Source organism: Parambassis ranga, chromosome 1, assembly GCF_900634625.1.
Source record: "Parambassis ranga chromosome 1, fParRan2.1, whole genome shotgun sequence".
NCBI lineage: Eukaryota > Metazoa > Chordata > Actinopteri > Ambassidae > Parambassis > Parambassis ranga.
In genome coordinates this window covers 12,356,944-12,380,735 of record NC_041022.1, presented here as the reverse complement: position 1 = coordinate 12,380,735, position 23,792 = coordinate 12,356,944, and the positions used below count along the sequence as shown (strand labels likewise).

Genomic DNA, 23,792 nt, shown 5'->3' with positions numbered 1-23,792 from the left:
ACCTATTCTCAGATATTGAATTACCACAGGGTAATGGAAACCATGCAGAGTGCTGTGGGACATCCTTTTCCCACACAACAACCGTTTAATCACAGACAAATTTTGGGCACTGTGCCACATTATGTATCACTGTCTGTATATGCCTGGGTGGGATGGAGACAAAAAGATCACGGAAAAGAAAGAAAGAAAGAAAGAGATTGTCTGCTGCACATGTTTGTTGTGATGGAACATGCAATTAGGTGTATGTGTGTGTTGTGTCACATACACTTCACTGAAATCTATATTTGCAGGAAACATTTATAACTTTATAATGGATCTTAATTGAAGCCATAAAAATGTAAAGTGATCAAGAGATTGGTCTTTAATTGATCCCTTTCTGCTCAGTCCCTGATGAACATGTTGGTATGAAAGCAGTACTTCAATCAAAGATTAGCATGGCTCATCTGACCATTACAGCATGAAGTTTTATGTGTGTATGCTCAGTCCACACAAACCACAACCACATACTTTCACGCTGTCTGACCAGAAGGAAACACCACCTCCCTTTCCAACTACCAGAGTCCTGGGTACTCCAGAGTCACGATCTTCTTCTTTTTTCTGTTTTTCATCTTTGTGAAGCTTTTTTTTCCTGAGCTTTTCTTCCGTTCTCTCTCCAGTGATGTCGTCTCTTCAAAGGGAGGAGATGCAGAGAGTCTTATTCCGACCTGCAAAGCAGAGACTGGTGGAGTTTATTGAGATTGAGGAGCCTTCGCATGGAAGGCATTTTCTTTGTGTCTCAGGTAAGCAGCTTTCATGTTGACTGACATTAGGCAGTGGCAGATTATTACTATGAAAGTATTATTATGAAAGTAGTATTTGTAATGACAAAAATAGTTTCACCCTCTGCTTGTAGTATTAAACCACATGCTTAAAAGGTGACATGTTTATTGTAATCATATGTTTTTTGATTCTGCAGTTTCAAAAAACAAAGTGGTGCAGTTATGTATCGTGGCTTGTCAGGGAAAGAAGTCAGCCCTAAAGTCTGGATCCAAAAAGCCAAAGACTAAACGCTCCAGCATACAGGACTGCTACACCAGGAAGGAGACCTGGTCCCTACAAGACCTGACTCTTGTTGATGGACGAGACCCTGATGTGGTAAATAACTATTTTATTGCAGTTTCCATGTTTCATATTGGCATAAGGTCCTATGAATCCGGACATAATAATGTAATTTACATTTTAATAATAAGCAATAATTTATTCAAAGAATTACATCCTGGGTTTGTTTAAATATAAAATATTAACATTACTTTAATTTAATAAAAAGGGTACTTTTTGTGGCGCCTGAGAGGAATATAAATAATTTTTGATGGCTAATGATTAAATGTCAAATGAATCATGTATTTGGGTAAGTGTGATTTGTATCACTCACACTTCTGTGAAATATATATTGCAAGAAACCTTCATAGGCATCATAATGTAAATCAAGTGAAGCCATGTCAAAGGTTATTAATTTATGACGTAACAGCAAGTCTGTATTATATTATTGTTATTATTTGTTTCCTCTGTATTCAGTATTTATTCACTAAGTGGGCTAACAAGAGGCAGCAACAAGACAGTGTATTTTGACTTAGTGCATGGTAAACCCTGAAACCATGACTGCAAAATTCTTACTTTTACTCCTTTCTCTTTAGGACGACCCCTGTTTCCTGCTACACTTTGACAAGGTTCGCACAGTGAAGGCTGTGAACAGCTCAGCCAAATACTCATTTGTGCGTGCGCTGGTTGCTCTCAGTGACCAGTACTGTCAAAAGTCATTGAACCTGCGGAACTTTGACTGGCCTTACATCAAGCCCACCTCCTTCTACTCCAACAGGGGGGATTGTATGGTTCTATCACAGATATGTTTCTATGCATTCAATCTGGTCTGTCTGTCCATGTGTCCCGTTCCTCTGGATGCATAATAAAACAACACAAATATGATGTACTTGTCAGCAGCCTACACTGTTCTGACAAAGAGTGATTCACCATGAAATATGTTCTGGCTCAGTCTTCTGCTAAATGTGTATTCATAGCATAGCTTGGTGTTTTTGAGCATTTAATTATGAGGATTTATTCTATTCTGTGTGCTGTGGATTTCAAAATAAATGACATTAAATGTCCTCTGAACAATTTCCTTGCCAGTCGTCCCTTTCACCCTCAAAAAGCTCAGTTTTATATTTTAGTATAGTACACTGTACTGTCGATTGTTTGCATAAGAGGTTCTTTTTGATACGGTATTAGGATAACAATTTGACTTTTGCTCCACATGATGATCTCATGAGACATTTATCCGTAGTTCAGTTCTAAACCTGCAGGCGGCGCCAAGACGTAGCGACAAGCAACTGTGCATGGGCAGTTTAGTAGCCTTACACATTGCCTGACAAAATTAAATATGAATACACTAACTATAAATATAAACACACTGTAATTATTTATTTTTATCTTTTTCTATTCAAATTATTTGTATGCAATTATTGATTTTGTGTTGAATACGTGTTTAGATAGTTTTAATATTTTCATCTTGATTTAGGCACACAGAGGGCGCACTAGCGGCTCAATGCCTGGCGCCAAAATTCAAGTTAGAAGAGAGCAGAAGGAGTTTTCAGTCATCGGTTGTAAACACTGAGGTGATAGCTGGTGGTTCATATATTAACCTCCCGTTGTGTCTTTTAAACACCACAAACCTCGCCTCCGGAATCTGCGGAGAGAAGACAGCATAAAGATGCACATCAAGTCTATTATCATTGAAGGATTCAAATCCTACGCACAGAGGACAGAGATCAACGGTTTTGACCCGCTTTTCAACGCCATTACAGGACTGAACGGAAGCGGCAAGTCTAATATTTTGGACTCAATATGTTTCCTTTTGGGGATTTCTAATCTCAGCCATGTAAGTGTATAAATATCTGTATATCTGAGTTTGTTAAGCTCGATGAACAAATGTATTGATTTGTTTTGGTTGTGGTGTAGGTTGTACAACACCGCTAACGTACAGTATGTTCCTTTTTTCCATTGAAAGGTGCGAGCCTCCAACCTCCAGGACTTGGTTTATAAGAACGGACAGGGTGGCATCACCAAAGCCACTGTGTCTATTACTTTTGACAACTCCAACAAAAGCCAGAGTCCTCTGGGGTTCGAAACCCACGATGAGATCACTGTCACCAGACAGGTGAGGGGGAAAGAGAGAAACAGTGTTTAAGTCTTTGGGCCTTCTTTACCGAGTGTTTGTGCAGCTATGTATTTTTATTCCTTTAAGGTGGTAATTGGTGGCAGAAATAAGTACCTCATCAATGGCGTTAATGCCAACAACACCAGGGTGCAGGACTTGTTCTGCTCAGTTGGCCTGAATGTCAACAACCCACATTTTCTCATCATGCAGGTCAGTCTTGTGGCTTAAAGGCATTCATACTGTTGACATATAACTTTCTTAGGTCATTTTTAATCTGTGTGACTCTTCTGTATTCTAGGGAAGGATCACCAAGGTTCTTAACATGAAACCACCTGAGGTAAAACATTTTTTCACACATTTTTCTTACATCACACTTGAATACAGTTTGATACCTTTCTAGGATTAAAGTAATAATGACCACCACTCTTCTTCCAGATCCTTGCTATGATTGAGGAGGCTGCAGGGACCAGGATGTATGAATGTAAAAAGATCAGTGCTCAGAAAACCATTGAGAAGAAGGAGGCCAAGCTGAAGGAGATTCAGACAGTATGTTTTCTGTTTGACTTATTAACCCCTCTGAAGAGAGCTGCAGCATAAATCTAACACTTCCATCTGTTTTACTCTTTCAGATTCTGGATGAGGAAATTACTCCAACTATGCAGAAACTGCAAGAGGTAGTTTAACATTAAAATCTAAACTCTACACTCTTCTGAACAAGTTCAGAATACAACCATATATGCATTATTGCTATGTAATCATTTCAATTTCTTTTTTCTTTATACAGGAGCGCTCATCATATCTGGAGTACCAGAAGCTGATGCGTGAGATCCAGCACTTGTCGCGGCTCTATGTGGCCTGGCTGTTTGTGTGTGCAGAGGAAACTAAGTTGAAGTCAGCAGAGAATCTAAAGGTGATGCAAGACAACATCGCTAAGATGCAAGCCAGCATGGCCGAAAACGAGAGCAAAGTCCAGGAGCTCTCTGCTCAGATTCAGGAGCTGCAGAAGAAAAAAGACCAGGTACTGTACACTGGAAAATAAGAGATAGAAATGCTTTTTAAACTTTAGTGGAAATTCTTAGATAGTTATAATTTTTGGGGAAGCACTCATAGGGGGACTTTGAGATTGATCTGATGACCAATTTGTTGATATTATTGAATTTTATACTAGGATTTGCAAGGGCCACTTTTTCTAAAGATATCTTGAAACAATACATATGAATGATGTATAGGCCAAGTGTTGTATGTGGAGTAATATATTTTTAAGCCCTACTTATGACATGAATGTTAATCTGCTCTGTAGGAGGTGAATGGAGTATTAAAATCTCTGGAGGAGACTCTGGCTGATGTACAACGTGTGGATGCCAAAGCTCAGAGTGCCCTTGACTTAAAAAAACAGAATCTCAAAGATGAAACCAAGAAAAAGAAGGAGCTCATAAAGAGCATGGAGGAGGTAACAGATCATTAAGTCTAACTTATCTGTAAAAAACAGCTTTTTCTGTTTACTTTATCAAAACCACATGTTTCTCTTATTTCCCAGGACAAGAAAATGCTTGTGGTAAAAGAAAAGGAGGTTTCTAAGGTGACGGAACAGCTTAAGGCTCTGCAGGAAGAGGGACAGAATGACAGTGCTGCCCTCGAGGCAGCTGAGCAGCATTTCAAAGCTGTGTCTGCAGGTCTTTCTACCAACGAGGATGGGGAAGAAGCCACACTTGCTGGACAGATGATGACATGCAAGAATGACATGAGCAAGGCAGACACTGAGGCCAAGCAGGTGAGGAAAGGATTAGAACTTGCCATCAATGTGCCAGGCCATGTTTCTCATCTTGACCCACGCTGACTTAATTCTTGTTGATACCGATTTATTTTATCATCTATTTCCTCCCACTCTCCAGGCCCAAATGACCCTGAAGCATGCCCAGGCTGAGCTGAAGACTAAACAGGCAGAGATGAAAAAGATGGACGGTGGCTACAAGAAAGACCAGGAGACACTGCAGGCTATCAAAAAAAGCAGGGAGAAGCTCGAGGCTGAGCTAGCCAAACTCAACTATGAAGGTAATATTTGTATTTGTGTCTCTTGAATGAGATGTTTTTTGTCTGCTCAACATTGTTCTTCCTAAACTTTTGGGTTGTGCCTGTCCTGATGCAGATGGTAAAGAAGAGAGCCTGCTGGAAAAAAGACGGCAGCTGTCCAGAGAGGTTGCTAAACTTAAGGAGACATATGAACGTCTTGTGTCACGTTTCCCCAACCTGCGCTTTGACTACAAGTAAATATTCCATCTCTACATGAAATATGTAATAAAGATATTGTGTATGTTTCCTACTTTGCAACCAAAATGTCTGCTAACAACCCTTTGACCCTTCGTCTTTAGGGACCCAGAGAAAGGTTGGGACCGTAACAAGGTGAAGGGCCTGCTGGCTAACCTGATCACAGTCCGTGATGTTTCCTATGCAACAGGACTTGAGGTTGTTGCAGGAGGACGGCTCTACAACATTGTTGTTGACACTGAGGTAGGTGTGAGAATATAGATAGAAAGATATTCTTTATTGATCCTGCAGGGGGAAATTGTTAGAAGAATTACTCAAAATATAACAAGTCAAAAATAATGAAAGTAGAGTAGGTCTCCAGCAATATAAACATATTATATTTACAGTGGAGAATGGACAGTACATGTGATTTTAATGCAGATATAGCCAGCTACACTTACTTGTTCTGCAAACCAGTGTGACTTTGTAACCTTGTTGTTGTTAGGTGACTGGTAAGAAGCTGCTGGAGAAGGGAGACCTGCAGAGAAGGTACACCATCATTCCCCTGAACAAGATATCTGCCAAGACCCTTAATGACTCTGTGGTCAACACTGCCAAGAGCCTGGTGAGATGAAAGCCTCCTTGATGCTTCATTTTTAATTCACGTGTATTTTTGAGTGGAAAAATATGAATGCAGTTCCTTTTGTTTTTCGTCTTTTCCGAGACTAAATGTGGACTCTAAATTCAACTCCTGTCAGGTTGGGGAGGACAATGTTCACGCAGCTCTGTCACTGGTTGGCTATGAACCTGACCTGCGCAAAGCTATGGAGTACGTGTTTGGCTCCACACTGGTGTGTGACACTCTGGACAATGCCAAAAAAGTGGCTTTTAATAAGCAAGTGATGACCAAAACAGTCACTCTAGGAGGAGACATCTTTGACCCGCAGGGAACTCTGAGTGGAGGTGAGGATGAGAAATGCCTGCGGGGGTAGGGTGGGGGTGTAGTGGGTTCAGGTAAACACAGCTTTATTATCATACCTACAGTGATCTCACAGAGGTACTTGCTGCTTTTTCACTTTTAGGTGCTCGTTCCCAGTCTGCATCAGTTCTGACAAGCCTGCAAGAAGTGAAGGAGGTTCGGGACAACTTAAATGAGAAGGAGGCTCAACTTCAGGATATTGAACAACATCTGGCTGGCCTTAAGGGAACTGCTGAGAAGTATGCAGCACTTACAGAAATATCTGCATGAATAATCATGGTTTATATGTACACAATAGGTGGAGATAAATAGTCGCATAGTTAGTGTGCCCCAGAAACTAGTTAGTTTAGCTTCAATTATATATACGGTATCAGTGTTTCCCAACCAGTGTGCTGTTAAAGATCATCAGGTGTGCTGTGGGAAGTTACCTGATTTTATTGAATTGGTTTGAGAAGTATTATTCATTTACTGTAAACTGTCTTGGTTCATATGTGCCAGCAATGTGCCATGTTTTTTTTTTTAAATATAAAATATGTGCCATGGCTCAAAGGTTCATCTTTACTACTTTCTGCTCTCTGCAGGTACCGACAGCTGAAGCAGCAGCATGAGCTAAAGCTAGAGGAGGAGCAGATTCTGCAGGCCAAGGTGCAGCAGAGCTCCTTCCACCAGCAGCAGGAGGAGCTGGAGAGGCTGCGCAAGACAATTGGTCAGAACACTGAAATCTACACAAAAAACTGAACTCTGATTTAGACCAAGCAACACACCAGTGGCTTAATACTTTATTTTTCAGATGAGAGTGAAGAGACGTTGCGTGTCACTAAGGAGGTACAGAAGCGGGCTGAAGAGAAATACAAGGTCCTGGAGAACAAAATGAAGAATGCTGAGGCAGAAAGGGAGAAGGAGCTGAAAGCTGCCCAGCAGAAACTCAATACAGCCAAGGCCAAAGCTGATGCCTTCAACAAGAAGCTAAAGCAGAAGCAGCAGGTACAGTAACCACATTCAATATATCTTCTGCTGGAAGATATATACAAAATGTTTGACCTTCAATGAAGTTAAAGCAGATCATCTGTATGATGGGTAGGATATCTTTTTTTAAACTTGGTGTTGCATAGTTCTAAGTAAAGTTCTAAGTACTGTTGAATTTGCAAAACGTAAACTGTTTTCTCCTCCTGTAGGAGTCTGATGCTGTAACTCTGGAGCTGGAAGAGCTGCGGAGGGAACAGGCTGGTTATGAGCAGCAGATTCAGGCTGTGGATGAGGCAATGAAGGCCATCCAGGAGCAGATAGACAGCATGTCTTCCACTGTATCACAGAACAAGGTATTTCTGTTGTTTTGAATGTATATAAACAAACAGTTTTAATGTTAAACATCTCAGGTTCATACAGAAATGTTAAGATGACTGAATATGTCTATGCTCAAAGGTCTGAGAAAAAAGCTCCAATGTACGGTAAACTCAATCCACTACATTAATTTGGATCTAGTTAGGAGCAGGTGTTAAAACGGTGGTGGGATGTGATCTCAGACAAACAATTCTTTGTAGTTTTCTATGTAAACTCCGAATTGCCAGCAGCATACAAATAAAATAACTTTGCAAGTTATGGTGGCAGAAACCATTTAACAATTTCAGTACTTGTGTATAAGACTTCTTCCACATGCTTGTGCCATCTTTTGTTAGAAAGTCTGTGGTGTGTGTACCTGTTTTTAAATGACTGCTTACTTAATGACCTTAGCTTTCCCATATTTCTGTTTCACCATTCCTTATGTTTTTTTTGTGATGTAGGAAGCTGTGCGTAAAGCCCAGGAGGAGCTGGCCAAACAGAAGGAAGTGATCATGGCACAAGACAAAGAGCTGAGGGTGACTAAAAATATGCTTTGATTCTAGTTGATTCATGAGAAGGAGAGTGGAATCTTTAATGCTGATTGGGGTTAGAAGCCTATTTATGATAAATATTGCTATATATAAATAATTTAGAGGATAACTTACGTAATGTATGTTCCATGCTTAGTTTCTATAGCTGATACATTTTTGAACATTTAATTTCTGTCTCCAGGTAAAAAGCACAGAGGCCAATAAAATAAGGGAGCAGACCAATGAAGTCCAGTTGAAGATCAAGGAGATGGAGCATAACATTAGTAAACACCGCAAAGACAGCCAGGATGCTGCTGACAAGGTACTCACAGACTTTACCTTTGTGCACTGCAGTAATATTTAGTATTTCTTGATTTTATCTTTCTCATTATGAGCCATGTCTGACTCCATCTTATCTTTCTTCAGGTGTCTCGGATGCTGGAAGAACACGACTGGATCCATTCTGAGCGTCAGTTCTTTGGCCAGCCAAACACAGCATACGACTTCAAGACCAACAATCCCCGCGAGGCGGGCCAGCGGCTAAAAAAGTTGGAGGAGACCACCAGCAAGCTGGAGAGGAACGTCAACAAGAGGGCCATGAACATGCTGAATGAGGCAGAAGAAAGGGTGGGTAGCTGGACAAAAAGGGGCTGCGAGTGTGGTGCCAGGAAATGTAGAAACAACAAATAGCTTTTCTCCTCTTTTCTTTAGTACAATGACCTGATGAAGAAGAAGAGAATTGTAGAAAACGACAAAGCAAAAATCTTGCAGACCATTGAAGAGCTGGACCAGAAGAAAAATGAGGCACTCAATATGGCATGGCAGAAGGTCAGGCATTGTTTCAGCACTTCATTTTTTAAACATTCAATTAATTTTGCTTACATTATAAGTTATGTTCTGTTGTTTACATATCGGACATATTAGAAAATAATGAGCTATATATGCCATTATACTATATTATGTCTTCACAGGTAAACAAGGACTTTGGCTCCATTTTCTCCACTTTGCTGCCAGGAGCCACAGCAAAGCTGGCTCCTCCTCAGGGCTGTGGTGTCTTGGAGGGACTTGAGTTCAAGGTGGCCTTGGGCAACACATGGAAAGAAAACCTGACTGAGCTCAGTGGAGGCCAGAGGTCAGCAAATAAAAAGCAATTGTAGTAGATTGAATCTAAGCTTTTATTCACCATGTTTGACTCTTTGCTTTCAGGTCACTGGTGGCCTTGTCTCTTATCCTGGCCATGCTGCTCTTCAAGCCTGCTCCCATCTACATCTTAGACGAGGTGGATGCTGCTCTGGACCTGTCACACACACAGAACATCGGACAGATGCTGCGCACACATTTCAGACACTCTCAGGTAAGTTTGATCATAGGCAAAAATGTATCCTAAAAAAAAAATCCCCATGAGAGTCAGTCATGAAAGCGTTTAACCATGTAATTATTGTCTCCTTGCAGTTTGTGGTTGTGTCCCTGAAGGACGGCATGTTCACGAATGCCAACGTCCTCTTCAAGACCAAGTTTGTCGATGGGATGTCCACGGTGACACGTACTGCACTGAGCCAGAGTGATTCTAACCTTCCACAGAAAGGCCAAGATAAGGCTCGTCCAAAGGACAGGAAGAACAAGCAGCTGGTCAGTTAATCATTGCTCATCAGGAAGAGACACCCTGGAGTTATGTCTAATGGAACAAAATGTGGCATCTGTTGATTACTCAATTGTTGATACTCCTGTCTTTTGTGTGTGTTCACTTAGTATTCCTCAGCTGTTTCTTCAACCATTCTTAGCTCTGGGTAAATTTGTTTTTAATGCCCATTTTGTCTAACATCTTGTTTCCTCTGTTCACATCTTTGTATTTTCTCTGTAAATGTCTTTTATCTAAATTATCCTGTCTTTCATGGACTGTGCTCTTCTGCTTCATCAGTTATATGCAGCTAATACGTCTGTATGTTCTATTAAATAAGACAAATGAAATAAAAAGTTTTTTGCCAATTTGGTTTATTGCTGTAACACTTAATACTGCTTTGAGAGTTTAGTGGCAGCATCATGGACTACAGATGGTTTCAGTGAATTTAAAACAATCAGACAAAAAGACATTCTTTTAAATTGTCATTACTTTTATTTAATCAGGGACAAATTCAAACAACTATAGCATCACTTTGAATTTATATAGAAGTGATTTTCAATACTTCACAAAATAGCTTGACATCTTGCTCAACCTGGACAAAGAACATTATCAAGATGCAAATCTGCAGGTTTTTCACAATTACTCAGCTGAAGTGGCCACTCCCGCTTATCCCTCAGCATCAGCTAACCTGTACAACCTGCTGCTTTAAGTAGGCAAACCCACAACAGTAGTAAAATTCCCCATTTTGGGGGCTATAGGAATACAGTGTCCACAAACCCAACACATTGGTTTATATAGCATTATTTTATCAACTTACTGTCCATTTAAATGAACCAAATAAAACTTGACACATTACAATAACAGCCTCGCTCTTCAATACCATCACTGCAAGTTCAGACTCAGAGCAAGTTATTGTAATCCCTTCAAGCTTCATCATGAGTCAGTCTCTTGCACAAACTTATAGATAATATGGAAACTGAAATGCAATGATTAGGAGCTTTGTGAATGCCTGGTTGAGAGACAATGGCTGTATCAAAGAAGTCAAAGAGAAGAGTTGTGCTAATGTATACGATGATGTTCATCACTGATAAAGAAGCGAAAAAGAAGTTGATGTTTTGCTTTTTGTACTGTGTTTCAGTAAGCTGTGCGTGCTCATGGTTGGCTCTGGATGTGTCTGCGCAGCTCCTGAGCTTTATCCCTTAGGTCAGGTCTGCTGTCAGACTGCAGCGTCGACAGGGAGCGCTGCAGCTGCTCCCGGCTTTTCACAGACACACAGTCCCACTGTTCACTTTCTGATGTCACACATGAAAAAGGAAATTTCATCATTAAATCAACAGTCTATGACACCTTTGCATGTTGTAACACAAACATGCCAACTGCCAATGGTTGACTGTGACAGTATATGTATACTTTACAAAAATGGAGATCACTAACAGAAACCTGCTCCTACAAAAATGACTAAAATTCCCCATGCTATCAATTACATGCTGAACACCAATATCAGTAGAAACAAATACTTACCTCCAGTTCTCTTAACAATCAGATCCACAACTGACAAGGCCTCTGTCCTCACAGATGAGTAACTTTTGTTTTCTGTACAGAAAAACATATATGGTAATGAAACAGAGTCACATTATGTGGTTTTTCAAAGCACAGCTGAACTTCTTACCTAAAGGATATGTGAGTGCTGCACAGGTCTCTGTGAGAATCTGTGATAAGGCATTGAAGTCTTCACTGCCTTTCTCCAGCAACAATAACCTGAAAAGAATTGGATTCATTTTACTGGAAGTTGAGCTTTAGGGTTAATTACATGAAAATGTTTATAAAGTCTGGTCCTAACCCCTTGAAGTATGCTTTCATGGATTGTAGAACAGCAAGCTGGACTTTCCAGGTGCTCAGCTTGAGCTTCTCACACATCAGACTGCACACCTCAAGCTGAAAATGTGCTGCAGACAAACACAAAGTTCAAGTGAAAAAAGTTATATTGCATCCCAACAGACAATCTACATTTGAATCATGCTGTAGAGTAGTGCAGCACAACTTTTGATGTCCAGTGGTTGTGTTTTGTCTATTCTTACACTGAGTCTGTGGGTTTCTGGGCCAGCATTTGCCAAGAGTCTCAAAAGCACAAAGCAGAGCTTCAGTCTGCAGCTCCTTCTCCTTCACATCTTTATCATCATCATCATCATCTTCTTGGAGTGACCTCGGGGAAGTGCCGCCACTCTCTGGACAGCTCTGTTGAGAAGTTATAAAGACAGTGCTCTATTAAGCTTCTAAATATGGTAGTTATTATTAACAAACAGTTATCATTAGATGGGCTTTCACCTTCTTGATAAGAGGGAAAAGAATATCTGCCATGCTGCTGAAGCGGTCTTCCTGGCTGCCGTGGAGCACATCACCAGCACAACGCAGAGCAGCCATTTTGTACACCAGATTTTCCTTACGGCATTCTTTCAGCACAACTTCCAGCACTTCAGAGATTGTAGGTTGTCCAGTACAAGGCTTCTGTAGCTCGGTGCTAAAACAACAGAAAGAACAAAAGCACATTAATGTTGCAACAAAATATTGACATAATTAAAGAAACATGTAAGATGTCTCACCAGCATTTAGACACTACAGATCCGATGGCTTTCAGCAGCTCCTCCTGGAAGAAATTTAGTAAATTTCATACATCAATTTATGCCTAACATTTGTTGTTCAGTTCCGTTAGCTGTCATTACCTTGCCGGCCCAGGTGCGTCCAGATAGTCCCTGCATTAAAGCTGTCAGTACCAAGCCAAGGTGTGGTGCCACCAATGAGCCAGTTTGTTCCTTGGCAACAGTTGCCATGGCAGCCGCACCCTGAGCCTTCATCTTCCAAGACTGGGACTGCAGTGCTTTCTGTGTGATGGCAATCAGCTCTGTCATGTAGAGTCTGATGCCTCCAAAGCTTCCTGAAAACAAAGAAACATTTAAAGACAGATATAGAAAAGTGAGATTCTGAATACCAACATTTAGTGGTTCCAAATTAGATTTATTCTGCATTGGTGTTCCTCACCTGGAACATTCTCTTGCCACACCTCAGCCCACAGTGTGGCATCACGGCTCTCACCCTTCTCCTCATCAGGACCTGGTGCTTGATGCATGCCCAGGAAAGCCAGTGGCAGGGCCACTCCTGCATGGCCCTTTAGCACATCTGGGCTGTAGTGGCTGATGGCATGCACTGTCAATGCACACGATGACTTGTATACAGGCTCTAAGCAACAACAAACAAGACAGAGGGAGGAAACACAGAGCAACCGTGTAGTACCAACGTTAGCATTTATATAAAAAAGTTTGAAGATACAATATTTAACACTGGCTTACCCTCTTTCTCCAAGTACCAAGTGTTGAGCTTTAGTAGTAATTTTTCTACACTGCTGTCTTTCGCAGTCTGATAGGGAAATAAACACAAATGTCCTTATCATTCTTGAGACATACAGATAAATATAAACCATTGTCATGAATATACTAATGAAAAACTGCACTCACCCTCACAAGGTGTCCCAAAGCAAAGGCAAATGCTTTCTGTACCACAGTGCTCCTATCATGGATACCATTCAGCAGGGCACTCATCAGTTTACCTGTAAATAGCAAGCATATCACAGTCATTAGTACATTTGAACCAAATACTGCATACATTCTAAGAACAGAAAGAAACTTGTTCTGTACCTGAGTATGGGGTGAGATCCTGGGGACACTGCACTGTGAGGGAAACGATAACACTGGCACAGCCACCCTGCAGAAGAGTAGCCCAAATTAGCGATTTGTACAAACACAATACATTTATAAAATTAATTCAAGACAAAGGACTCTGTTTACCTTGGTGCCCAAGCCAACTCCACTCTTAAGCAACTCACAAAGCCTGGGAACCAGCTCTCCCAGCACAGACACATCAAGGTGCTGCAGACACTAAACATAGAGACAAGGAGTCCTTACAAAAACAGGTCTCAGTGGCTTTTCTTGTTTTACAAAAGGAGAAACCTCACCTTTGTCCCCTCAACACCCATGTTAGGTTGATGAACAGTAAAGTTACTAAGTGAAATAATTGTGTGTGTGTTTTTTTTTTTACCATGTTAATGGTCTCCATCATTGGAGAGGATTTGGCAGCGCTGAGCCTGGCAGCATCCATGGCACTCTAAATAACCAAGGGGAGCACAAGTTATGACAAAGTCCAGCTTGTAAAAAGCCACAAGCTTCACTTTATATGCAGTACACACTGAGCTTACCTTTTCCTGTTCTGTGGCTCTCAGACTGAGGTAGTTCAAAACTTGAGGCTCCAGAGTGCTGAGGGCCTCAAGAAGGGCAGGGATCAAACGGGCAGCATGAGGCTTTAGTCTGGCACCAGCGGTCTTGCTAATCTTCACCAGGGTTTGGATACTGAAGGGGGAATGATGAGGTTAGCTTAAAGTAACTGAAAACTAAATGAAATTTTTTGTACTCAAAATCATGGTGAGAGATATTACCTGAGTGAGCGAACCTCTGAGACATTGCTAACGATGCCTTTTTCCAGCAGGGTGGGTAACATCACTGCAACAGTTTTCTGGGCAGCAGAGCCTGACGACTCACACATGCGAGTGCAAACCTGGGCAGATACAAATTGTTAAAGGTCAGACATGCACATGTGTACACACAATAATACAAACAGCAGTGAGACACAGACATACCTTACTGAGTGTTTTTAGTGTTAGGTCAGCAGCTTTCCTCACAGATTCCTGGATAAAAATGTAAAAAATTGATTACACAGTTTTTAAAGTGTTCTGAACATTCTTGTGACTTATGTTACAGAGTTATATGTACTTAACAGATACCAGGTATTTGTAATGTGTCTCAACCAATAAACCAAGACAAATTCCTTACTCCTGTGCCCAGTGAATTAAGTGACAATTGTTTTCTGGCTCACCTTGATGTCATCAAGGACTCTGAAAAGTGTCTCCCACATTTCTGCCAGGTAATCAATAAGGTCATCAGCCTGACGACCACGAATCAAGTCATTCAGAGCCAGGCAGCTGAAAGGAAAATCCATTTATTATAAATACATTTTATATAACTTTACAAAGTCTGCAGCAGACACAGCTTTTCTGAATGCTTGTAATAGATAGATGATAGATAGAGATGATAGATAGAGAAATTTAAAAGTAACATAATTTCACTGATCTAATTGGAGGGGTCATTAGCATTATAATAGTAAGTATAATATAAGTATATTCCCATTGTTCATCATTATTATTTGATGCTTAGTGTGTGTTTTGTTGTACCTGGACTCCCGCACTCTCCAGGTGTTACTGGTCAAATTGGAGATCACATCCTGGAGGATGTCCTTAAGATATTTATCCACCTGAAACGCACCGGAACAAGGCACCATGCTCATGTTAACTTAAATGACAACGGATTTTTACATCAACATAGTCTACCTATAATTACAAACAATAACTCTTACCAGGGTCTTGTCAGTGACCAAGGCATCCCAGATGCTAGTCATAGCTTGACGAATGCTCAGGTTGGGGTCAAACTGGTAGCGGTACAGACGAGGCACTAACTGGGGCAGGAACGGAGCCAGCTGCTCCCCAGCCTTAGCTGCGATCATGTGGAAACCAAAAGCTGCTCCCTGAATGGTGGAAAGCAAAGGATATGTGAGGTCTAGTAAAAGAAGGTAACTTCAAAAATTTAGATGACAAAGGATGTCATGGATGTGGATGAGAAAGAGATGGATACCTTGCGTGAGTTCCACATGGCATGGTGGTTGGCCAGATTCATGAATTTGTATACGAGATCTGGTTGGTTAAGGTCACTGGCCAATGAGCAGAGTTCCTTGTATGTTGTCAGAGCATGACTGCAAAAAAAAATCATTGGAGAAAGACAAACTGAATCCACACAAATGCACACAAAGCCTTACATATTTTAAAACATCTCATTACACATAAATATGAGCAAACACTGTCTAATGATGGTGACATGACTCACCCGTCAGGTGTTTTCCCCAGATTTTCTCCTTGGAACACCTCAGTGTCCTCTGACACTGCATGTTTCACTCTGTTTGCAAAGATAAACATACACGTAACGTCTAACATGCTGGAAATGCTGGTACTATTTCTCCCCTACAGCCTTCTTTAATTCCTTATCATTTCTTTCCCTTCTTTTGTCTTTACTCACCTTTTCCCAGTCATGAGTGTCTCTACCAGAGTGGACACCAGTTCCTGCTGGTCAACCTCTCCACCCATCTCATACACAAGACCAAGGCCTTTAGATGCCACATCCTGACTTAACTCTAGAAGAAAAAAAGAGATATGGATGAAGAACAGAAAATAACAGAGAGCAAAATGTGATGTATGCTTGTTTTTGTAACATTGTATAGCTACAGTATATTTGAGGAGAGGTTAAAGTAGATTCTCATCTTACCATCGGGGTCTGAGAGCACAGAGATAAATGCTGCCTGAACCTCCTTCAAATGGGACTGGGTAGATAAAGGAAAAGGAGGAACATGATTTCAAGATGGAGGGACAGACACACAGAATTGTGCTAATAAAGTTGGAAATTAACTAATGTAGGCCAAATGTAACTAAAATAATTATGAAGATAATATTGAAGCAAAGATTTCTAAGGTCTTCTACATCATACAATATACGCACTGTAATTTCCTTGTGTTGGCTGAGTCTCTTGACAAGAGAGAGCAGCCATATGCAGGCTGCCTGTCGGACATGGGGGTTCTGGCTGGTTATGTACTTGGAGAGGATGGAGTTGAGTACCCATGGAACCACATCATTGTTTTTAATGTCTGAAACGGATAGGAAGAAATTTGACATTTTTATTAAAAAAATGAAGAGCTGCATATAAATACAAATTAAGTTGTAAAATCCATAATATTCCTCAGTAGTTAGACTTCAAGAATCTAAGACTACAATGAAAAGCACAGTATTTACTGTGTGGAGCGCTGTACTGGTCCTCAGTGCAAGTCCACGGGTCTCTAGCAGCTCCAGAGGTGGTCCCCTCTGCAGCACTGGTGATGGCCTCTCCAACTGTGAACTGCAGCTCCACCTGTTTGGCCTTGGAAAGACAAAAAAGAAAAAAAAAACGATATGCCATCAGTGTTAAGCTTCTGTGTCTTGTAAAAGCCCTGAATTGCTAATGTTGCCGTTCTCATTTGTTTCCTACCTCTACAGAGTCCATGAGTCCTTGCAGCAGCTTTTTCTGGTGAGGGAAGTCTCCATCTCCCACTGGTAAGTAACCCAGGGTCATAATTGATCGTTCTTTCATCTAGATTGTGTGAATGAAAACAGGATAATGAAGATGAAAATAAGGCTGTTAAGGCAACAATAAGGCCAAATCCTTTTTACTGGACATGTATTGTATTATAAATCCATATAGTGTAATAAAACATAAATACAATAAACACTGTGTCTCTCCACAGTCTCCTTCCGTTACAGTTTCAGGTTACCTTTGTGCTCTCCTTGCCAGAAGGAATGCGAGCCAGCAGGTTTTCTACCATAGAGAGTTTGGTGAAGCCCTCACCCTCTGCAGGGATCAGCAGGGGGCCATTCCGCCCAATTTCTCCCAGAGCTGTACAGGCTGCTACAGCCAGCAGTGCACTACTGCTGTCCAGAAAGGAACCTGCAAAGAAGTGTACATAAATGTTGATGAAGATTCTCAGTCATCCAGGTCATCATACGTAGAGAAGATTGAAGCAAGGCGTCCGGACTTGTAGAGTTTTCTTGAAAATAAAATACTTCAGGAGGGGAAAGCATTGTTTTAGTGTGATTTAGGCTCAAATAAAAAATGCTGCATTATTAAATAAAAAAAAAACCTAAATAAATAAATTAATTAATTACAGCAACGGAATTAATGCAAAATAATTACATTACATTAATACATTAATAATTACATACCAATTGTTTTAGTGGCCATGGCAACAAGTTCATCATCTTTCTGGGAGGTGATACTCATCTGTTGCCTCGTGTTGTGTGAGGACTCACAGGAGGTAACAGCTTTTTTTCGGCTCATGTTCCTTCCTACCATGTAGCCGAGAGCCAAGATGGCCCCATGCTGAGTCTCGGGACTCTGTGGTTCAATAAAGTAATAAATATATGTGAAGGATAAACAGGCAAATGTACAAAGTTGTGAGTACAGAAAAAGTGGCGTACATGGTTGTCTTTGGTGATTTTTATCAGGTTCTGCACAGCTGTCTGCAGCTCGTTGCCAGTCATGGTGGAGACCACCACAGCATGCAGCTGGGCTGCGAGCTCCCTCATGTCCTCCTTGTTTGTGTTCATCAGATTCTAGAGGGAAAAAAACAGTTTATTACAGGTAACTGCACTGATAATTATACATAATATTTTATAATATCACAGAACAGCTGAGTGAAATACTCACTTTGATCCAGTCAATTTTATCAGCAAATCTGGGAGCCAGTTTCTCTGGACACACAGACACCACCTCCAGCAAACAGTACATAACTGGGATTCCTATTGAAAGGATATCAAGAACAATATTACAATTACCCCAAACATTTTACACAGTCAAATGTAACCTGATGACAGTAAACACAAGCTAAACGTTATAATAATGTTTTACAAGCCCACTAAAAAAGGCAGGGTTACATCTCTCACCTCCTACTGCAGACAGCAGCTGCTGCAGTAAATCCATGTAGACATGTACAGGATTTGCCTCGGAGCCCTTTGACACTGAGGGCTGAGAGTCAGAGGACAGCAGAGTGTGGACATAGCGACCGATGGCAGGAGCATCATACTGCATGTCAGACAAGCGTGTGGACATGTGCACGGCCCCAGCACTGTGGGCTAAGCACATCCTCAGGTAGAGCATGATCTGCAAAAAATAAGGAAATGCCAGATTGAGTGTCCTGAGCAGAGTCAAAGTCAAACATTATCAGGATTAATTGGAGTCACAGGTAACCCCAAAAATAGTTACCTCCCCAAACGCTGATGGGTTGAAAGGAATTGTGGAGGTTCCAACAATGTACTTGGCTGGAGTCTTGATCCTCTGAGCTGCCTAATTAAGACAATATCAGAAACATTCGTTTCAGAATAATTCATTCTTTTAACAAAGAATTACCACATTGTACCTGCCTGAAGAAAAGGAAAAACATGCTCACCTTTTCCTGGACATATGCCACCATATCAGGAAAGGAGGGCATCGGCTTGGATCCTTCCTTCTCTGAACTCTTCAAAGGAAAACCTCTCAGCACCCTCTGAGCTTCTCCGGCCACCTCCTCCCTTCTGAAACACAGAAATCCAAAACACTTTAACTTGTATCCATATACATAAGTGTAGTATTGACAGTCATTTATTGCTAATGGTATATTATTGGTTAAGGTTATGTATGTGTATATACAAAAGTCTACACTGTTTTAGAACTTACGGGTCTCCAGCAGCGAGTAGCAGCAGGTATCTTGATGGCACATGATCAGGAGCAAACACTGTGCTGGCAAACTTCATAGCCACTTGACGAACTTGAACCTCAGGCTGTAACAAAACAACAATGAAAGTGTTTAATTCTCCTTATATTGTTTAACCAAACTAATTAGTTAATGGACACTCACCTTTCCAATGTATGCAGCCACCAGTGCCTCCATTAGGTTCAGCAGTGCCCCCTGCAGGTTAGCATAAGCTCCTACCATCATAGACAAAGCCTCCTGAATGGCAAGACGAACATCAGGCTCTTCCTAAAAAGGATAGAAGATAATTTTAGAAATGTAAACACCTGTGCCCTCCTAAAAAGTCTAAAGAAGAACAGAAGGATTATACTGATGTCCTAAAATGCATTTATTGTTCTGTATGAACATCTCTGCACAATTAATGCCTGACTCTCACCCACCTTGCACATAGACTCAAAAAACTGCTGCACAAGTGCAATGTCTTTTGTGAAGAGCTGTGGCATGCGACTAGAACAAAGAATACAGAAAATTACATTGTTTACATTTTCCTAAAATAATGCATAAGAAGAGCAAAAACTTTAATTGACTTTATTATTCTATACCTTGAGAGCTTTCCAACAGCGGAGTAGGCAACACATAGTAACTTAGGATCCTGCAAGGACAAGTTAGTAGGTATATATCAAACTTAACTGTACAATGTGCAGTTTATGTGATTTGCCATTTGTGGTTTACCTCTTTGTATTCATTGATGAGTTTGGTAAGACCATTAAGCAGCATTAGTCCTAAAGGCTTATTAGTATCAGGACATCTAAACAAGAAAAAACAGCTTTTAAAAAAACCCCAACCACACTTAAGAGAAGAGATGGTTGCATTAGGACAAAGGAGAAGGTGCACTTGTCTTACACCATACAGATGTGATGGACAAACTGTAACGTGAGTGACAGCAGTTTGTTGTTTGTGTTGGCTCCAAACAGACCATCATACACAACCTGCAGAAGACAGCAAACTTGTGAGTGATTGTACAGCTTACCAAAAAGCAGATGTATGGCAGCAAAAATGGCGGAGTTATTATGATAAATTTGATCAAACCTAACACTGGGTAAAATTAGCATTACATTTTAAAACTGGGGATATAAAATTGTATCAGCATCATCTGGTCATACCTGGATATTAGCTGGAAAGCACTCTGCAGCCAGGCGTGATCGTAGGAGATGTGGCAGGATCTTCAATTTAACTCTTGTGCTTACAGGTTCATGTTTTAACTCTTGTTTTACATTGCCACCCTGCAGTACGTAAATAACAGTATTTAACAGCTACATGTTTAAAATATCAGAAAGACAAAAAATTTTATATTAACTTTGCTAACCTTTGTTTTAAGAGGCACATCCCCCAGATACACCTTGAACATCTTGTTGATAATTAGGGGGTTGTTCCAGTCAATGATGCTGAAATATAACAAAACCAGTACATCATGATTGACACAAATTTAAGCATTAAGCAAACAGCAGAATGTCAGTGTTTGGGTTTTTTTGTGTAAGGGGCTCATAGACTACCTCTGTTTGCTCTTCAGCTCCAGATCAGCTGCAGTGGCCACACTATGTCTTGTGTCGCTAGATGCCACCACCAGGTGCACCACTGTTTCCACTTCTGGGACCTGCTTTGCCTCAATGAACTTCACTATGCCCAGCTTACACTGTTAAAACCAAGCACACATTTTTGCTAATAAGGAAGGCAAACTCAACACATTATGCACCAGCCTCTACAGTAAAATACAGACACTGAGACATTAACCTGCTGCTAAGCGATACCTAACTGACAATATCTCGACTAAACCGGGTAAATTCTAAAAAACGTATACTAAAAATTTTGCCTACAAAAATCAATTCTCCAGCTTCAGTTACTGTACCTGCTCAAGCTGCTCAGCATTCCACTGGGCTTCTCCGATCACCCTTTTGGCTGCATAGACACTCATCCCTGGTGGGGGCTGGGGGAGACCCTGGCCACTCGTTGCCACAGTCCCATCTGCAGAACCTCCCTGAGAAGAGGAGGGAGCGGGGCGAGTCGGCGATTCATTCAGTACAAACCTAGGAGAGAACAAGAACAGCGCTGCTGTTTGAAATGCTTCTAAATGAACAACTAGTTGTTTTTAAAACTAAACACATCAGTAGCTCACCCGTAAGGCATCAGTAACACATCCAGCATAAACTCCAGCAGCAGGTGCACCGTCTTTGGCCGCTCAGTCAGGTTAAAGGGAGAAGCATTCTTGGAAGTGTCTGCAGGATATTTCATATGGTAAAGCGTGGGGATCAGCAGGTGCATCAGGCTAAGAAAAGGAGGAGGATTGAGAGGAAAGGAAAAAAAGGTTAAGATCAAATAGGCTGAAATGAGGCTAAATTGTGTATCAACTTGCATGTGTCTCATGTCTGAAAACCATACATTCAGTTTATGATGACAGAAATGTTCCTGTGCATCCCAAGTGTGTTGTTCAGCACACGCCCTCACCTGTCCTGCTGAGGCTGCGGCTTTCCTTCCATGGCAGTGAGAAGGGTCGGAGCCAGCTCACACTGTTTTGCTACCTCCAGGCGGGGGTAGCCCATTTTAATATAGATGATTGTGAAATTCTGCAGATGAAGAGCCAAATCAAACTTGAATCAGTGATTTGACCACATGACCCTGCAAAGCAGCCTGATGACTACATTTAAAATGCAATTTAAATACCCTCCGCCATGATAATCTTACCGTAACAAAGGAAGCAGCTGCAGGGTCTTGGTACTGTACCAGCAGAGTCTCTACTGGCAGCTGAATCTTAGGTCGGCTTTTTATCCTTTTGTTCAGGTGGACCAACAACTCCATCACCTAGAAAAGGACATAGTTGGAACAGATGCTTGAAAAAACTGACTGACTAGAGATCCAGATGATTTAAGAGAAACTGTGATCAATACTATAAACTGATAAAGGCTTATGTAAATGTCTAAAAAAGAGAATCTTGGATTTGAAGTTCAGCTTTAGATCTATTATCTTGAGGCCCTGAAACAGAAAACAACCTTCTTACTTTTTTCCGCACGCCCTCCTGGACGCTGGACAGTTTGAGGAGAACGGGTGGTAGGAACTTGGAGATAATGTCCTGTAGCTGTTCATCTGTCTCTGCATGGCCCAGGCGAAGGAACACCCGTTCCAGTTGATCTGTCAAAACACATTTGTCAGCCCTCTATGTACCCTCTTCAAAGTGGCATTCATCATACCTCAAGACTAAAAGCTTCTGCTACATTTCATTTGACCATATCTTTCCATTTAAACATGGGGCTGTAACCCACTGGTTGTATGCAACCACATGCAAACCCAGTCTGTACACCCTTCAGGTTCATACAGTGATCAGAGAACACTACATTGGTTTTAAACCGTCCCTCATACATGGAACCATTTTAGCTGATAAGCTTGTCCTGTCAGCTGCTGGTTTGGCGCAACCATCACCCAGCCCTGCCTTCTTTCTCCTGGCATGGCTCATCAACCAGCTCGCTGCAACTGACAAGACTATCCACGCATTTCATCGTTTCTCTGTAACACCGCTGGTTTTTCCACTGCTCGTGACATGTTGCATAGTTGATCGCAGATCCCCTAAATATTCACGTTGTAAATCCACACGCTAAAAGTTTGCTTTATGGGAATATATGATTAGCCTACATGATAGTTTCATTTTGACCATGACTGGGCAAACGGCCTCCTGACGTTAGCATTCAAGCTAGCAATATAGCTGAGCTGCTAGCTGTCGTTCATACCCCAAATTTTAAACTAGTTAGGCTTCATCGCTACTCTAAAAACATCATAATTGTCAGGATTAAGAACAGCCGTTTGAAAACATATTTTTCAGAACCACCATGGCGAAAATTAGGAAGATATTAATCGCTAATAACGCAGAAAGAAACTTACTGAGTTCATCCTGGGCAGCCATGTTTGCAGAAAGTCAACAGCGACCCTCACAGGTACTGAGCGCAACTGCACTTCCAGTGCCACTCCTCATCGTCACCCAAGCATCATGAAGCAGACTATTTATTATTCAATACTTTACTAGACATTTTTTTCAAAATATTAAACGTACATTTGTTTCTGATTTCCCAGTCAATGGAAAATTCTTTATTCCAATATTTACATTTATGTTTATACGTATTCTCTGATATAAATGGCTCTATTTTCCTGCTTATATGTTAAAACATTTGTCAAGATTTGAAGCAATTATTTATAAATGCACTAAAAAGTAATGTTCACCTCTAAACTGCTTATTTAGATTTTTAAAAAATCATTTTATTTCTATCTACGCACGCATATGTCTACCGCAGTGAATTTCCTGCTCAGTCATTCACAAACTAGGACAAAATAAAAATGGACTTAACACGACCTTTAAGCCTTAAAGTTGCAAATTTTATATCTGCCATTTTATTATGATAAAATTTCAAATATTAAGTAGCTGCTCAACTAAAACTGATTTCTTGCATCCTCGCAACCCAA

The 23,792-nt window shown here is 40.9% G+C and overlaps 3 protein-coding genes across 3 annotated transcripts; 2 read left to right on the top strand and 1 right to left on the bottom strand.

The window, feature by feature from the left end:
* The first annotated feature begins 468 nt into the window (after positions 1 to 468).
* Positions 469 to 2,028, top strand: exoc1l (exocyst complex component 1 like). The gene is made up of 4 exons (XM_028414520.1): positions 469 to 566; positions 657 to 779; positions 956 to 1,134; positions 1,674 to 2,028. The coding sequence occupies exons 1-4, from the start codon at positions 476 to 478 to the stop codon at positions 1,941 to 1,943; spliced, it is 663 nt and encodes a 220-aa protein (XP_028270321.1). The 5' UTR covers positions 469 to 475; the 3' UTR covers positions 1,944 to 2,028.
* A 715-nt stretch (positions 2,029 to 2,743) lies between these two features.
* Positions 2,744 to 10,249, top strand: smc2 (structural maintenance of chromosomes 2). The gene is made up of 25 exons (XM_028393770.1): positions 2,744 to 2,911; positions 3,041 to 3,190; positions 3,278 to 3,400; positions 3,489 to 3,527; positions 3,626 to 3,736; positions 3,820 to 3,864; positions 3,975 to 4,208; positions 4,491 to 4,640; positions 4,728 to 4,961; positions 5,083 to 5,242; positions 5,337 to 5,454; positions 5,560 to 5,698; positions 5,940 to 6,059; positions 6,193 to 6,397; positions 6,517 to 6,652; positions 6,995 to 7,119; positions 7,204 to 7,397; positions 7,589 to 7,732; positions 8,195 to 8,269; positions 8,466 to 8,585; positions 8,690 to 8,890; positions 8,975 to 9,091; positions 9,235 to 9,395; positions 9,470 to 9,617; positions 9,716 to 10,249. Exons 1-25 carry the CDS (start codon positions 2,744 to 2,746, stop codon positions 9,899 to 9,901), a joined length of 3,603 nt encoding a protein of 1,200 aa, XP_028249571.1. The 3' UTR covers positions 9,902 to 10,249.
* A 104-nt stretch (positions 10,250 to 10,353) lies between these two features.
* On the bottom strand, positions 10,354 to 23,299 carry ecpas (Ecm29 proteasome adaptor and scaffold). Its single transcript, XM_028393642.1, has 49 exons — positions 23,217 to 23,299; positions 22,342 to 22,472; positions 22,029 to 22,145; positions 21,792 to 21,910; positions 21,463 to 21,612; positions 21,196 to 21,373; positions 20,843 to 20,982; positions 20,656 to 20,734; positions 20,453 to 20,572; positions 20,193 to 20,278; positions 20,022 to 20,097; positions 19,892 to 19,941; positions 19,730 to 19,796; positions 19,455 to 19,577; positions 19,274 to 19,377; positions 19,008 to 19,131; positions 18,824 to 18,904; positions 18,505 to 18,721; positions 18,269 to 18,360; positions 18,040 to 18,174; positions 17,785 to 17,956; positions 17,337 to 17,509; positions 17,054 to 17,155; positions 16,822 to 16,945; positions 16,531 to 16,676; positions 16,301 to 16,355; positions 16,055 to 16,169; positions 15,866 to 15,934; positions 15,617 to 15,734; positions 15,342 to 15,509; positions 15,160 to 15,239; positions 14,805 to 14,910; positions 14,569 to 14,616; positions 14,368 to 14,486; positions 14,131 to 14,281; positions 13,974 to 14,039; positions 13,724 to 13,813; positions 13,574 to 13,640; positions 13,394 to 13,485; positions 13,229 to 13,295; positions 12,921 to 13,118; positions 12,605 to 12,816; positions 12,485 to 12,528; positions 12,210 to 12,402; positions 11,963 to 12,119; positions 11,725 to 11,830; positions 11,554 to 11,642; positions 11,406 to 11,477; positions 10,354 to 11,176 (listed from the first exon to the last, which is right to left on the bottom strand). The coding sequence occupies exons 1-49, from the start codon at positions 23,236 to 23,238 to the stop codon at positions 11,037 to 11,039; spliced, it is 5,550 nt and encodes a 1,849-aa protein (XP_028249443.1). The 5' UTR covers positions 23,239 to 23,299; the 3' UTR covers positions 10,354 to 11,036.
* Positions 23,300 to 23,792: the final 493 nt, after the last annotated feature.

Excerpts from the sequence above, each read along its gene's own strand:
- smc2 (XM_028393770.1), top strand. The coding sequence starts at position 2,744 with ATGCACATCAAGTCTATTATCATTGAAGGATTCAAATCCTACGCACAG. Across the intron at positions 5,455-5,559 it reads AACCTGCGCTTTGACTACAA|GGACCCAGAGAAAGGTTGGG; the intron begins GTAAATATTCCA and ends CTTCGTCTTTAG. Across the intron at positions 5,699-5,939 it reads ACATTGTTGTTGACACTGAG|GTGACTGGTAAGAAGCTGCT; the intron begins GTAGGTGTGAGA and ends TGTTGTTGTTAG.
- ecpas (XM_028393642.1), bottom strand. The coding sequence starts at position 23,238 with ATGGCTGCCCAGGATGAACTCA. Across the intron at positions 17,957-18,039 it reads AAATCACCAAAGACAACCAT|AGTCCCGAGACTCAGCATGG; the intron begins GTACGCCACTTT and ends ATTGAACCACAG. Across the intron at positions 14,911-15,159 it reads TGGAGAGTGCGGGAGTCCAG|CTGCCTGGCTCTGAATGACT; the intron begins GTACAACAAAAC and ends TTTTCCTTTCAG.
- exoc1l (XM_028414520.1), top strand. The coding sequence starts at position 476 with ATGCTCAGTCCACACAAACCACAACCACATACTTTCACGCTGTCTGAC. Across the intron at positions 780-955 it reads GCATTTTCTTTGTGTCTCAG|TTTCAAAAAACAAAGTGGTG; the intron begins GTAAGCAGCTTT and ends TTGATTCTGCAG. Across the intron at positions 1,135-1,673 it reads ATGGACGAGACCCTGATGTG|GACGACCCCTGTTTCCTGCT; the intron begins GTAAATAACTAT and ends CTTTCTCTTTAG.